The sequence below is a fragment of the Hyla sarda genome, chromosome 9 (genome assembly GCF_029499605.1).
Source record: "Hyla sarda isolate aHylSar1 chromosome 9, aHylSar1.hap1, whole genome shotgun sequence".
NCBI lineage: Eukaryota > Metazoa > Chordata > Amphibia > Anura > Hylidae > Hyla > Hyla sarda.
The window spans coordinates 58,923,717-58,939,329 of NC_079197.1; the positions used below are offsets into that span (position 1 = coordinate 58,923,717).

The following is a 15,613-nucleotide window of genomic DNA, read 5'->3' on the forward strand; positions in this document are numbered from 1 at the left end:
ATGTGAAATTTGGGGGGGAAACACATTTTAGTGAAAATTATTATTTTTTTTTTTACATATGCAAAAGTTGTGAAACACCTGTGGGGTATTAAGGCTTACTTTATTCCTTGTTACGTTCCTCAAGGGGTCTAGTTTCCAAAATGGTATGGCATGTGTTTTTTTTTGCTATTCTGGCACCATAGGGGCTTCCTAAAGGCAACATGCCCCCCAAAAACCATTTCAGAAAAACGTACTCTCCAAAATCCCCTTGTCGCTCCTTCGATTCTGAGCCCTCTACTGCACCCGCCGAACAATTTACAAAGACATATGAGGTATGTGCTTACTCGAGAGAAATTGGGCTACAAACATAAGTATAAATTTTTTCCTTTTACCCCTTGTAAAAATTCAAAAATTGGGTCTACAAGAACATGCGAGTGTAAAAAATGAAGATTGTGAATTTTCTCCTTCACTTTGTTGCTATTCTTGTGAAATACCTAAAGGGTTAAAATGCTGACTGAATGTCATTATGAATACTTTAGGGGGTGCAGTTTTTATAATGGGGTCATTTGTGGGGTATTTCTAATATGAAGACCCTTCAAATCCACTTCAAACCTGAACTGGTCCCTGAAAAATTTTGAGTTTGAAAATTTTGTGAAAAATTGGAAAATTGCTGCTGAACTTTGAAGCCCTCTGGTGTCTTCCAAAAGTAAAAACTTGTCAATTTTATGATGCAAACAAAGTAGACATATTGTATATGTAAATAAAACAATTTTTTTTATTTGGAATATCCATTTTCCTTACAAGCAGAGAGCTTCAAAGTTAGAAAAATGCAAAATGTTCAAATTTTTCATAAAATTTTGGGATTTTTCACCAAGAAATGATGCAAGTTACCACAAAATTTTACCACTATGTTAAAGTAGAATATGTCACGAAAAAACAATCTCGGAATCAGAATGATAACTAAAAGCATTCCAGAGTTATTAATGTTTAAAGTGACAGTGATCAGATGTTCAAAAAATGGCCGTGTCCTACAGTGAAAATTGGCTGGGTCCTTAAAGGGTTAATTAACAATATATTTTTTTCGTTTGGACATTTCCACGTGTTTATTTTTATTTACACAGTTTTTTTTATGGGGAAAGGGGGGTGATTCAAACTTTTATTAGGAAAGGGGTTAAATGACCTTTGTTAACTTTTTTTTTTTTCACTTTTATTTGGCAGGGTTATAGCTCCCATAGGGGGCTATAACACTGCACATACTGATCTCTTACCCTGATCCCTGCAAAGCCATAGCTTTGCATGGATCAGCGAGATAGGGGCTGGATTGCTCAAGCCTGTAGCTCAGACTTGGAGCAATCAAACGCCGATCGGACGCGACGGAGAAAGGTAAGGGGGTCTCCGCTCGCTTCCTAGCTGATCGGGACATCGCGATTTTATTGTGATAGTCTCGATCAGCCCGACTGAGCTCCCGGGAAGCGTTTACTTTCATTTTTAGACTAAAGGATTAATAGTGCGCGGCACAACGATCGGTGCCGCACGCTATTAGCCCAGTGTCCCAGCTATAGTTAGCAGCCGGGACCGACCCGGTGTGACCCCGTTTTAAACACCGGGCGAGGGGCGTACAGGTACGCCCTTCGTCCTGAAGGAGTTAACGTTTTTATTAATCCAAATTGCTTTTATTTCTGACCTTTTTATTCTCATAAGGTATATACATCTTATAGTGAGAGTTTAAGATATTTTTAAAAGTCTCCCATTTAGTGTCAGTATTCTTGTTTTTGAGGACATTATCCCATTTTATATTGTTAAGGGCTTCTCTGAGTTGATCGAACTTTACCTTCCTAAAGTTCATTGTTTTTGTGGCCCCTCACGAGATTCCCTTATTGAAGAACAAGTTATAATATATAATAATCACTATTTCCTAAGTGTCCTTCTATTTGCACATTAGTTACTCTGTCAGGTCTGTTGGTTAATATTAAGTCTAGTAGGGCTCCCCCTCTGGTCGGGCCCTGCACCATTTGGGACAGATAATTGTCTTTAGCTATAGTAAGAAACCTGTTTCCTTTAGGAGATTCACAGGTCTCAGTCTCCCAGTTTATATCAGGATAATTAATGTCCCCCATTATTATCACATCATTTTTATTTGCTGCCTTGTTTATTTGCCTCAGTAATTGATCTTCTGCCTCTTCCGTTATATTTGGTGGCTTATAGCAAACCCCTATGAGAATTTTTTTATTTTTATCTCCATATATTTCTACCCATAATGACTCCACATTATCATTTCCCTCCCATATATCCTCCCACAGTGCGGCCTTCAGAATGGACTTTACCTAAAAAACAAACTCCTCCCCCTTTCCGTTTTGTCCGATCCTTCCTGAATAGACTATAACCCTGTATGTTGACCGCCTAGTCACAGCTATCGTCCAACCAAGTCTCTGTTATACCCACTAGGTCATAATCCTCCTCAGACATCAACTTCAGTTCATCAGTTTTATTGCACATACTTCTGGCATTAGTCAACAAGCAATTCATTTCTGAATGTTTTTTTTTCTTTCTATGAAGCCTATTCCTATTAACTATTCTAACCCCTCCCTCCGCTCCACCCCCAGGTACATTAATAAGTCCCACCACTCTATCTACACTATCTTTCCCCTCTATGATGTAGGTTCCCTCCCCCAGTCCCTAGTTTAAACACTCCTCCACCCTTCTAGCCATCTTCTCCCCAAGCACAGCTGCACCCTTCCCATAGAGGTGCAGCCCGTCCCTACGGTAGAGCCAGTAACCGACAGCGAAGTCAGCCCAGTTCTCCATGAACCAAAACCCCTCCTTCCTGAGCCACTTGTTTACCTCCCTTATCTCCCGCTGCCTCTCTGGTGTGGCTCATGGTACAGGTAATATTTCAGAAAATATTTCCTTGGAGGTTGTTGCCTTAAGCTTGCGGCCTAAGTCTCTGAAATCATTTTTAAGGACACTCCACCTACCTCTTACTTTGTCATTGGTGCCAATATGTACCATGACCGCAGGGTCCTCTCCAGCCCCACCCAGCAACCTGTCAACCCGATCCGCGATGTGCCGAACTTGAGCGCCAGGAAGAAAACACACTGTTCGGCGATCCCGGTCTTTGTGACAAATCACCCTGTCTGTCCCCCTAATAATTATTGAGTCCCCCACTACCAGTACCTGTCTGGCTTGCCCTGCACTCCTCCCACCCTCCTTACTGGAGCAGACACCCCCCTGGCGATCAGAGGCAGTATCTTTCTGCAGTACTGCTAGCTCTGAAATGGCATCCCCCTCATCTGCCAACCGGGCAAACTTGTTGGGTTGTGCCAGTTCAGGACTAGCCTCCCTGACACTTTTCCCTCTACCCAGTCCTGCACCTCCGTCCCATTATCCTCCTCACCTCTACCCCAGAGAGTACTTGCTCAGCGAGCAGGAGACTCCTCTCCAAGTTGTCAATGCAGTGAAAAAAAGCTGTTTAAAAGTCTAGCAGTAATCACGCTATGTCCAACTTTAAAGGAGTACTCCCGTGGAAATTTGTAAATTACTTAATCTTTCCAGTACTTTTTAGGGTCTGTATACTACAGAGGAAATGGTTTTCTTTTTGGAACACAGATCTCTACTGACAGCATGACCACAGTGCTCTCTCCTGACATCTCTGTCCATTTTAAGAACTGTCCAGAGCAGCATATGTTTGCTATGGGGATTTTCTCCTACTCTGGACAGTTCTGCACTGTGGTAATGATGTCAGCAGAGAGCTTTGTGTTCCAAAAAGAAAACCATTTCCTCTATAGTATTCTGCAGCTAATTAAGATTGGAAGGATTAAGATTTTTTAATAGAAGTCATTTACAAATCTGTTTAACTTTCTGGCACTAGTTGATTTAAAAAAATATATATTTTCCAGTGGAGTACCCCTTTAAAATGCAAGAGCTTAGCCAAAAATGGTCTGGGTGGACCACCAGGAGGAGGCAGCCCAGCAGGCACTCTGTGTGCTCGTTCAACCGTGAAGTATGGAGAGAATGTATCAGCAGGCAGGATCTCCCGCAATCAGGACTCCAAAAAGGCCACAGCATCAGAGCCCTCAGTTTTTTCTGGAAGGCCCACCAGGTGTATGTTGTTGCACCTAAGGTGATTTTTGAAGTCATCAGCCCTCTTCCCTACACCTTTAACTTGGTGTTGAAGAACAGCAATTTGCTCAGTAATGGGTTGCAGAGTGTCCTCCACTGTAAAAACTCTGCGCTCCACCTCCACCATACGGTCCCTGAGTTTTTTGTGTCTCATGGCAAAGAATAACAAAGTCTTGTCTCAGTTCATCAACCTTGGGACCATCATAGACTGACAGGTGGGGATAGCCGCCAGGATATCAGAGAATTTTTGATCAATATCTGTAGCATTATATTGAGGAGTTGTACCGGAGTCATGGAACCCTGATTCGCGCCTCAACCACTCCTGGGACCTGGTGAATTGGATTGAGTGCCTTAGCCGCATGGGCCGAGACTTTAGAGGAGAGTGGGGTCAGAGAACAGGAATCCTGCTTAGCCGGACCACAGGCCTGGGAGCTGCCCTCATAAGAGGAGACATCATCATCTGAAGATTGTCTGGAGGCTTCAGCCTGCGTTTTAGACTTTTTGTGACTGCAGGGGCCCCCCATAGGGACAGCTAGATACATACAGAATGCAGCAGACCCACCACACAGAGTAGAAGCCTTTTTTAGAGGACCCTGCACCACAAGTCCCATCAGAACTCACAGTCCACAGTAGCAGATTACACAGACAGCAAGGGGTTCTGCAGAGGTTCCTCCCGACAGGAGAGTAGCACTACACAGGCACAACAGCAGAAGGTACATCGCCCTAGCAAGCCCCCAGCAGGTAACAGGAGGATGACAAGGACAGCTCTGTGCAGCAGTTCACAGCCAAGGGCGGGAGTTGTTAGGACATCCAGGACCAGGAGGCCATGCCCACGAAGACCAGCAATGGCAGCGCTCTCCTATCCTCTTTTGGAGCCCGCAGCAGCCCTCCGGACACCTCCCTAAGTCAGTTACCTACTTCCCACCAGCAGAGAGAAATGAGCACAGGACCACCTCTTGGCCTGTCAGCGCCTGCAGCAGTAGTGCACCGACACCTGCAGAAACACTTGGCAGCCAGTACAATCAGCAGGACCTCCCGACAGCCTGCGCACCTGGTCCAGGTGAGTACCGGCTGGCAGGATATTAGAAAACATGGTAGAAAGAGCTGGTACAGAGGGAGCTCCAGAGAGTGCATCCTGGTGACTGTCCAGGCATGCTTGCAGTTGTAGTTTTTCCAGCTAGAGGCACAGGTTTGGTAAAACTCTCTGTTACAAGTAGTGTTGCAACAAGCTGTGTTCCTCCTTCAGCCCTGTTAGCCAGCCATTTTGTGTCCATGACCCTTGAACACCTTCATGTTGCTGTGGGATTCATCAGTGTCACAGGAGCAACCGGGAACCCTAGTGGTGAGATTTTCTAAGGCAGTTTTCTTTAATAAAATGTTTTTTATAGAAGTATATTAGAAAAACTCTTGTCCATGTCAGGAATAGAGATGTTGCGAATTGTTCGCCGGCGAACAGTTCTCGGCGAACTTAGCATGTTCGCATCACCGGGTGAACATATGCGAAGTTCTATTCGCCTCCTATACTTTAACATTGCGGAAAACTTTGACCCTGTGAGTCAGAGTCAGTAGACACATTACAGCCAATCAGCAGCAGTCCCTCCCTTCCAGACCCTCCTACCTCTTGCACGGACGCCATTTTACCTTCATTCGGCATGCTGCAGGCTTAGAAAGTAGAGGGACAGAGAAGCTGCTCCTGCTGTAATAGGGAAAGTGATAGCTAGGTTGCTGCTAGGTGGTGTATTCCGGGTCCACTCTACTCCTAAAGCACTAGTCTAACATCTGCTTTAAGGATAGCACCCAAAAAAGCCCTTTTTAGGGCTCAAATATCAGTCCGTGTGTCTTGCAACAGCTGGAGGCACCCTTGTTGGGAGGGAACCGCTGGTGAAAAGGGGTACTCCAATGTAAAACTTTCCTTCAAGCAACTAACTACAGTATTAAAAGGGCTATAAGTTCAGTCCGTGTGTCTTGCAACTGCTGGAGGCACCCTGGTTGGGGACCTCTGCTTAAAAGGGGAACTCCGCTGGCAACTTTTTTGCTCATTGTCACACTAGTGCAAATCCCATTTGGTGTGATAGTTGTTCAAATAAAAAATCTATGTGCTGCCTAAAGGGGGGATCTAACTATGTGATGCCTAAAGGGGGGCTCTATGTGCTGCCTAAAGGGAGGCTCTAACTATGTGCTGCCTAATATGGGGGAATCTATGTGCTGCCTAAAGGGGGCTCTATGTGCTGCCTAAAGGGAGGCTCTAACTATGTGCTGCCTAATATGGGGGAATCTATGTGCTGCCTAAAGGGGGCTCTATGTGCTGCCTAAAGGGAGGCTCTAACTATGTGCTGCCTAATATGGGGGAATCTATGTGCTGCCTAAAGGGGGCTCTATGTGCTGCCTAAAGGGGGGCTCTAACTATGTGCTGCCTAACATGGGGGAATCTATGTGCTGCCTAAAGGGGGGATCTAACTATGTGATGCCTAAAGGGAGGCTCTATGTGCTGCCTAAGGGGAGGCTCTAACTATGCGCTACCTAATATGGGGGAATCTATATGCTGCCTAAAGGGGGGCTCTATGTGCTGCCTAAAGGGGCCTCTATGTGCTGCCTAACATGGGGGAATCTAACTATGTGATGCCTAAAGGGGGGCTCTATGTGCTGCCTAAAGGGAGGCTCTAACTATGTGCTGCTTAATATTGGGAAATCTATGTGCTGCCTAAAGGGAGGCTCTAACTATGTGCTGCCTAATATGGGGGAATCTATGTGCTGCCTAAAGAGGGGCTCTATGTGCTGCCTAAAGGGAGGCTCTAACTATGTGCTGCCTAACATGGGGGAATCTATGTGCTGCCTAAAGGGGGGATCTAACTATGTGCTGCCTAAAGGGGGGATCTAACTATGTGCTGCCTAAAGGGAGGCTCTACCTATGTGCTGCTTAAAGGGGGGCTCTAACTATGTGCTGCCTAATATGGGGGAATCTATGTGCTGTCTAAAGGGGGGCTCTATGTGCTGCCTAAAGGGGGGCTCTAAATATGTGCTGCCTAATATGGGGGAATCTATGTGCTGCCTAAAGGGGGGTCTAACTATGTGATGCCTAAAGGGGGGCTCTATGTGCTGCCTAAAGGGGGGCTCTATGTGCTGCCTAAAGGGAGGCTCTAACTATGTGCTGCCTAATATGGGGTAATCTATGTGCTGCCTAAAGGGAGGCTCTATGTGCTGCCTAAAGGGGGGCTCTAACTATGTGCTGCCTAACATGGGGGAATCTATGTGCTGCCTAAAGGAGGGATCTAACTATGTGATGCCTAAAGAGGGATCTAACTATGTGCTGCCTAAAGGGGGCTCTATGTGCTGCCTAAAGGGAGGCTCTACCTATGTGCTGCCTAAAGGGGGGGGGGGGCTCTAACTATGTGCTGCCTAATATGGGGGAATCTATGTGCTGCCTAAAGGGGGGATCTAACTATGTGATGCCTAAAGGGGCTCTATGTGCTGCCTAAAGGGGGCTAAAGCACGTTATTCCAAAGAATTTAGGAATAATAGGTGATTTATGCATTTATGGATTAAAACCAGACACTGCATCAACTATGTAATTTTCCATGGGAGTTTTGCCATGGATCCTTCTCCGGCACGCCACAGTCCAGATATAAGTCCCCTTGAAACAACTTTTAAATCACTATTGTAGCCAGAAAGAGTCCCTGTGGGTTTTAAAATTTGCCTGCCCATTGAAGTCAATGGCGATTCACCCGGTTTGCGAACATTTGCGAAAATTTTATGTTCGCTACATCACTAGTCAGGAACTGTACAGAGCAGGCGCAAATCTCCATAGCAAAACCTCTCCTGCTCTGGACAGTAGAGCCCTGCACGGGACTTTTTTTTTTAATCCCCCTCCAGATGATTTTTTTTTGGATGCATGGTGTTTGCTCCACTCCCGCCTGCTCCCGCTAAAATGTTTGTCCAATCCTGCCTGCTCCCATTAACATAGGAATGTACAGACACTAAAGGTGCAATGCTCTGCACATACTCTCCAAGAATAGCAGTGTGTGTAGTACATATTATATAGGTTTTATTTTATTTTACTACTTTAAAAAAAATTATAAACTACATGCACAAAAATTTGTATGCTTAAAAACCATCCTTTTCTGACCCCTATAACTTTTATTTTTCCGTATACGGGGATGTACGAGGGCTCATTTTTGTGCCATTGGTCTGTAGTTTTTATTGGTACCATTTTTGTTTAAACGGGACTTTTTGATCACTTATTATTTTTTAACGGCATATGAAGCAAAAATGTGCAATTTAGCATTTTTTTTTACATGCACGCGATTGACCATGCAATTTAATGACATTTTTTTTATATATTTATGCACGCGGCGATACCACATGCATTTTTTTATTTTAGTTAAGAAATGGGAAAGGCGGGGAGGGGGGGGGGGGAATTAAAGCTTTTATTAGGGAAGGGGTTCATTTATTTAATTTATTTTTACACCTTTTTACTTTTTGTTATAGCTCCCAGTCTGCACATAACCCCCATGTGTATAGCAGTGTGTGTGTGTACATTCCTATACAGGTGGGGGTATGTGCAGAGCATTGACCCTATTTTAAGTGATCTCACTTTTCAGTGTGGTTTTTTGAAAGCCACATTTTTATTAATTTATTTTAAACATTGTCTGTTGAAGTCAATGATAGATGAAAATACAGGATTTTGCTCTTGTGAACAAACCCCACAGCATGTAGGTTGGCAGAGTTACACAATAGCAGTCTGGTGTGTAATATTACAGGCTGAACACAAGTACTGAGAGAAAACAAAAGTTTACATACGACACTGTAAAGGCTGTAGATGCAAAAGCAAGCACATTTTTTAATAAACATCTATGGGGAAAATGTTTTTTTGTACCATAAACAGCATTGTCCATAAAAGCCACAGTTTAAAGGGATACTCCGCCAAAAAACATCTTATCCACTATCCAAAGTATAGGGAAGATGTCGGATCGCAGGGGTCCTGCAGCTGGGGATCCCCGGGCCGGCAACTTTGAGCTTCCACGTTTGTGATGTCAAGCCATGCCCCTCCATTCAGGTCTATGGGAGGGGGCGTGACGGGTAGCACGTAGCCGTCACACCTCCTGGCAAAGACATGAATAGAGGGAACATGGCGGCTATAGTCGCCAGTCATCAAGCACGGAGCGGAGTTCGCTCTGTTCACGGATGACTGGGGTAAAGCACCAGAGATCGAGGGGGGTCCTCAGCGGCAGGACCCCCACGATCAGACATCTTATCCCCTATCCTTTGAATATCCTTGCAGATTTCGAGAATTATAATTTACTTTATAAAAAAAGATGGAAGAGATTTCTAGGTAAAGTTTTGACAGGTGAAAAACTGGATCATATTAAAGATTTTGGGGATGATTTATCAAAATCTGTGTGGAGGAAGAGTGGTAGAGTTGCCCATAGCAACCAATCAGATCACTTCTTTCATTTTTCACAGGCCTCTTTAAAAATTAAAGAAGCAATCTGATTGGTTGCTATGGGCAACTGCACCACCCTTACTCTGCACAGGTTTTGATAAATCTCCCCCTTTGAGTATATACCTCTTAAATTCTAATGTTAAATGATCTTATGGAGGATAGCTTTGGTACTGTGCTCTGGTGCTCATAAGGAAGGGGTCTAGGAGCGGGTATGGTTTTGCCTCTATTTAAAACTACAGACTTTTGTATGATCTATGTTTAATAGAAAAAAAATAAAAACAAAAGACATGGGGTACAATAAAACTTAAGATAGAATCATCCCACCTGGAGTTGGCTTGTGTCCATATATTCCATTAAAAAATGATGGCATCCTTATGCTGCCTCCAATATCTGAGCCTACCCCCATTACCGATCCTCCTGCAGCAATGACACAGCCTTCACCTCCTAAAATAGACATATATAAAATATATGAACAGAGAACAAAATCCAAAAATCAATCACATCTATTAATGGAATGTTTTTACACATTACTGGCTTTATTTACAATGAACTGTGAAATTCATTTAAAGGGGCACTCCGCCCTTAGCATCTTATCCTCTATACAAAGGATAGGGGATAAGATGTTAGATCATGGGGGTCCCGCCACTGGGGACCCCGGGATCTCCGCTGCAGCACCCCGCTTTCATTACTGAACAAAGCAAACTCGCTCTGTGCGTAATGACCGGCGATACAGGGGCCGGAGCATTGTGACATCATTGCTCCGCCCCCTCGTGACGTCAAGGTCCGCCCCCTCAAAACAAGTCTATGGGAGGGGGCGTGGCAGCCATCAAGTTCCCTCCCATAGACTTGCATAAAGGGGGTGGGCCGTGAAGTCATGAGGGGGCGGAGCCGTGACGTCATGATGCTCCGGCCCCCTGTATTGACGGTCATTGCGCACAGAGCGATTTTGCTCTGTGCAGTAATGAAAGCGGGGTGCTGCAGCAGAAATCCCGGGGGTCCCCAGCGGCGGGACCCCCACGATCTGACATCTTATCCCCTATCCTTTGGATAGGGGATAAGATGCTAGGGGCAGAGTACCCCCTTTAATGTGCCATCATGTAAATCTGAAAATCTAAATCAATCATATTTCCCGTACAAAACTGGAAAATATGTCAATGTGAAATTCCCATTCCCTACTAAAAGTTTGAATCATCCCCCTTTTCCCATCAAAAAATAAATAAAAACTGTGTAAATAAAAATAAACATATGTTGTATTGCCGCGTGCGTAAATGTCCGAACTATAAAAACATATCTTTAATTAAACCACACGGTCAATGGCGTACACACAAAAAAATTCCAAAGTACAAAATAGCGTATTTTTGGTCACTTTTTAGATCATAAAAAAATAAAAAGCTATCAAAAAGTCCGATCAATGCAAAAATGGTTCCGATAAAAACTTCAGAACACTGCACAAAAAATTAGCCCTCATACCGGCCCGTACACGGAAAAATAAAAAAAGTTATAGGGGTCAGAAGATTACAATTTTAAATGTATAAATTTTCCTGCATATACCGTATTTATCGGCGTATAACACGCACTTTTTAGGCTAAAATTTTTTGCCTAAAGTGTTATACGCCGATACACCCCCAGGAAAGGCAGGGGGAGAGAGGCCGTCGCTGCCCGCTTCTATCCCCCTGCCTTTCCTGGGGTCTAGAGCCCTGCTGCCAGCCCTTCTCTCCCCCTGGCTATCGGCGCTGCTGCCCGTTTTGTCCCCCTGACTATCGGTGCCGGCGCCCCATTGCCGGCGCCGACAGCCAGGGGGAGAGAAGCGGCGCCGACAGCCAGGGGGAGAGAAGGGGCAGCGGCACCCATTGCCGGCGCCGCTGCCCCGTTGCCTCCCCCCATCCCCGGTTGCATAATTACCTGTTGCCGGGGTCGGGTCCGCGCTGCTTCCGGCCTCCGGTGTGCGTCCCCTGCGTCGTTGCTATGCGCTGCACAGCGTGGCACATGACGTCAGTGCTCTGCGCATTGCAGTGCATAGCAACGACGCAGGGGACGCACACCGGAGGCCTGAAGCAGCGCGGACCCAACCTCAGCAACAGGTAATTATGCAACCGGGGATGGGGGAAGGCAACGGGGCAGCGGCGCCGGGTGCCGCTGCCCCTTCTCTCCCCCTGGCTGTCGGCGCCGCTTCTCTCCCCCTGGCTATCGGCACCGATAGTCAGGGGGACAGAACGGGCAGCGGCACCGATAGCCAGGGGGAGAGGAGGGCGCTAGACCCCAGGAAAGGCAGGGGGAGAGAAGCGGGCAGCGTCGGCCTCTCTCCCCCTGCCTTTCCTGGGGGTGTATCTGGGTATACACGCGCACACACACGCACCCTCATTTTACCATGGATATTTGGGTAAAAAACTTTTTTTACCCAAATATCCTTGGTAAAATGAGGGTGCGTGTTATAGGCCGGTGCGTGGTATACCCTGATAAATACGGTAGTTATGATTTTTTTCAGAAGTACAACAAAATCAAACCTATAGAAGTAGGGTATCATTTTAACCGTATGGACCTACAGAATAAAGATAGGATGTAATTTTTACCAAAAAATGCACTGCGTAGAAACGTAAGACCCCAAAATATACAAAATGAAATTTTTTTCTTTAATTTTGTCGAACATTGAGTTTTTTTTTTCCTTTTCGCCGTGGATTTTTTGGTAAAATGACTAAAGTCACTGCAAAGTAGAATTGGTGGCGCAAAAAATAAGCCATAATATGGAATTTTAGGTGTAAAATTTTAAGCGTTATGACTTTTAGAAGGTGATTAGGAAAAATAAAAATGCAAAAATGGAAAAACGCCTTAAGTGCTTAACCCCTTAACGACGCAGGACGTATATTTACGTCCTGCGCCGGCTCCCGCGATATGAAGCGGGATCGCGCCGCGATCCCGCATCATATCGCGTGGGTCCCGGCGCTAATCAACGGCCGGGACCCGCGGCTAATACCACACATCGCCGATCGCGGCGATGTGCGGTATTAACCCTTTAGAAGCGGCGGTCAAAGCTGACCGCCGCTTCTAAAGTGAAAGTGAAAGTGACCCGGCTGCTCAGTCGGGCTGTTCGGGACCGCCGCGGTGAAATCGCGGCGTCCCGAACAGCTGATCGGACACCGGGAGGGCTCTTACCTGCCTCCCCGGTGTCCGATCGACGAATGACTGCTCCGTGCCTGAGATCCAGGCAGGAGCAGTCAAGCGCCGATAATGCTGATCACAGGCGTGTTAATACACGCCAGTGATCAGCATTAGAGATCAGTGTGTGCAGTGTTATAGGTCCCTATGGGACCTATAACACTGCAAAAAAAAAGTAAAAAAAAAGTGTTAATAAAGGTCATTTAACCCCTTCCCTAATAAAAGTTTGAATCGCCCCCCTTTTCCCATAAAAAAAATAAAACAGTGTAAAAAAAATAAAAAATAAACATATGTGGTATCGCCACGTGCGTAAATGTCCGAACTATAAAAATATATCATTAATTAAGCCGTACGGTCAATGGCGTACGCGCAAAAAAATTCCAAAGTCCAAAAAAGCGTATTTTGGTCACTTTTTATGTCATTAAAAAATGAATAAAAAGTGATCAAAAAGTCCGATCAAAACAAAAATCATACCGATAAAAACTTCAGATCACGGCGCAAAAAATGATCCCTCATACCGCCCTGTACGTGGAAAAATAAAAAAGTTATAGGGGTCAGAAGATGACATTTTTAAACGTATAAATTTTCCTGCATGTAGTTATGATTTTTTCCAGAAGTGCGACAAAATCAAACCTATATAAGTAGGGTATCATTTTAACCGTATGGACCTACAGAATAATGATAAGGTGTAATTTTTACCGAAATATGCACTGCGTAGAAACGAAAGCCCCCAAAAGTTACAAAATGGCGTTTTTTTTTCGATTTTGTCGCACAATTATTTTTTTTTCCGTTTCGCCGTGCATTTTTGGGTAAAATGACTAATGTCACTGCAAAGTAGAATTGGTGACGCAAAAAATAAGCCATAATATGGATTTTTAGGTGGAAAATTGAAAGGGTTATGATTTTTAAAAGGTAAGGAGGAAAAAACGAAAGTGCAAAAACGGAAAAACCCTGAGTCCTTAAGGGGTTAAACTAGGAGTCCTTAAGGGGTTACACTAGGAAATGATTGTTCCATAAATAAAACTGTCACCAAATAAACTGTTCTAAACTAACGCAGACTATGTTCCCTAACTACTCCTAACACCCCTCCAGCCATTAAAAAAACATTCTGAGCTTTAACCCCTTAAGGACGCAGGGCGTTTCCGTTTTTGCATTTAAATTTTTCCTCATCACCTTCTAAAAGTCATGACGCTTTAAATTGTGCACCTAAAATTTCATATTATGGCTTATTTTTTGCGCCACCAATTCATTTTAACAAAAAATCCACGGCGAACCGAAGAAATTTTTTTTTTACTTTTGGGGGATTCAGTTACTACGCAGTGCATTTTTCGGTAGAAATGACATCTTATCTTTATTCTGTAGGTCCATACGGTTAAAATGATACCCTACTTAAAGAGGTTTGATTTTTCATTACTTCTAAATAAAAATCATAACTACATGCAGGAAAATGTATACGTTTAAAATGGTCATCTTCTGACCCCTATTAACTTTTTTATTTTTCCGCGTACGTGATCTGTAGTTTTTATCGGTACCATTTTTATATTGATAGGACTTTTTGATTGCTTTTTATAAATTTTTTCATGATATAAAAAGTGATCAAAAATACGCTATGTCGGACTTTGGAATTTTTTTGCGCGTACCCCCATTGACCATGCTGTTTAATTATTGATATATTTTTATAGTTCGGACATTTCCGCACGCGACAATACCACATGTTTATTTTTACACAGTTTTTTATTTTTATTTTTTAATGGGAAAAGGGGGGGGTGATTTTTTTTTACACTTTTTTTTTTGCAGTGGCCTAGTGGCTATTACACTGCACATACCGATCTCATACACAGATCATTGCCGTGCATTGACACGGCAAAGATCAGTGTTATTGGCGGTCGATTGCTCAAGCCTGGCTCAAGATTTCAGGCTTGGAGCAATCAATCGCCGATCGGACACGACGGAGGCAGGTAAGGGGATCTCCTCTCGCGTTCTAGCTGATCGGGACATCGCGATTTAACCACGATGGTCCCGATCAGCCCGACTGAGCTGCTGGGAAGCATTTACTTTCATTTTAGACGTGGTGATCAACTTTGAAAGCCGTGTCTACAGGGTTAATAGCATGCGGCACAATGATCGGAGCCACACGCTATTAGCCCAGAGTCCCGGCTGTCATTAGCCACCGGGACCAACCCAGTATGATGGCGTCATCCTGCGTTATATACCAGGACTGGGCGCAGGGCGTACAGGTACGCCCTGCGGTCTTAAGAGGTTAAAAAGCTGTGCATCTTACCTTTATTCTTGCTCACATGCAATTTCCAAGCAGTAGAAAGTGGGCATTTCCCAGCAGGCATGACATCACTGAAGCCTGCTGGGGGGGCCACTTCCGCCCTCACATGGTTGCAGTGCTGTGATGAATAGAAGACCTCAAGCTCTGTGCATATTTTAGTCTGTGTTGCTATCAGTGAGGCTCTCCTGCAGGTTTCAGTCTGTGCAGCTTTCTGTGAGAATCTGTGGCGCTTTCAATTTCTGAGCAGCTGTCAATCAAGCTCAGTGCAGCCTGGAGCACTTCCTGAGTTTGGACTCCTACCAGGCCGGGAGGAGACCAAACTCACTGTTTTAATTGCAGCAGGGAACAGGACAGAGCCACCTAGTGGCCACTTTTTCTATTACATTTTAAACATATATATTTTGATCATTTTAAAAGCAAGTGAATGGGAAAGTGTCTGCTAATTACACAAGGAACGCTATATTAATAGTTTTATTTGGCGACAGGTACTCTTTTAAAAGGTTTCTATAGCTTTTTGTCAGAATAATCCAGCATGCCTCTATCCAGTTAAAAGGGGTACTCCGGTGAAATTTTTTTTTTTTTTTTTTTTTTTAAATCAACTGGTGCCAGAAAGTTAAACAGATTTGTAAATTACTTCTATTAAA

The 15,613-nt window shown here is 44.4% G+C and overlaps 1 protein-coding gene across 1 annotated transcript in view; it reads right to left on the reverse strand.

Annotated features, from left to right (window-relative positions):
• Nucleotides 1–15,613, reverse strand: part of FAAH2 (fatty acid amide hydrolase 2) — a 149,067-nt gene that overhangs the window by 55,567 nt on the left and 77,887 nt on the right. The window contains exon 4 of the mRNA XM_056538199.1: nt 9,863–9,982. Within this exon, the coding sequence (XP_056394174.1) occupies nt 9,863–9,982 (120 nt within the window). The remainder of the gene's footprint in view (nt 1–9,862; nt 9,983–15,613) is intronic.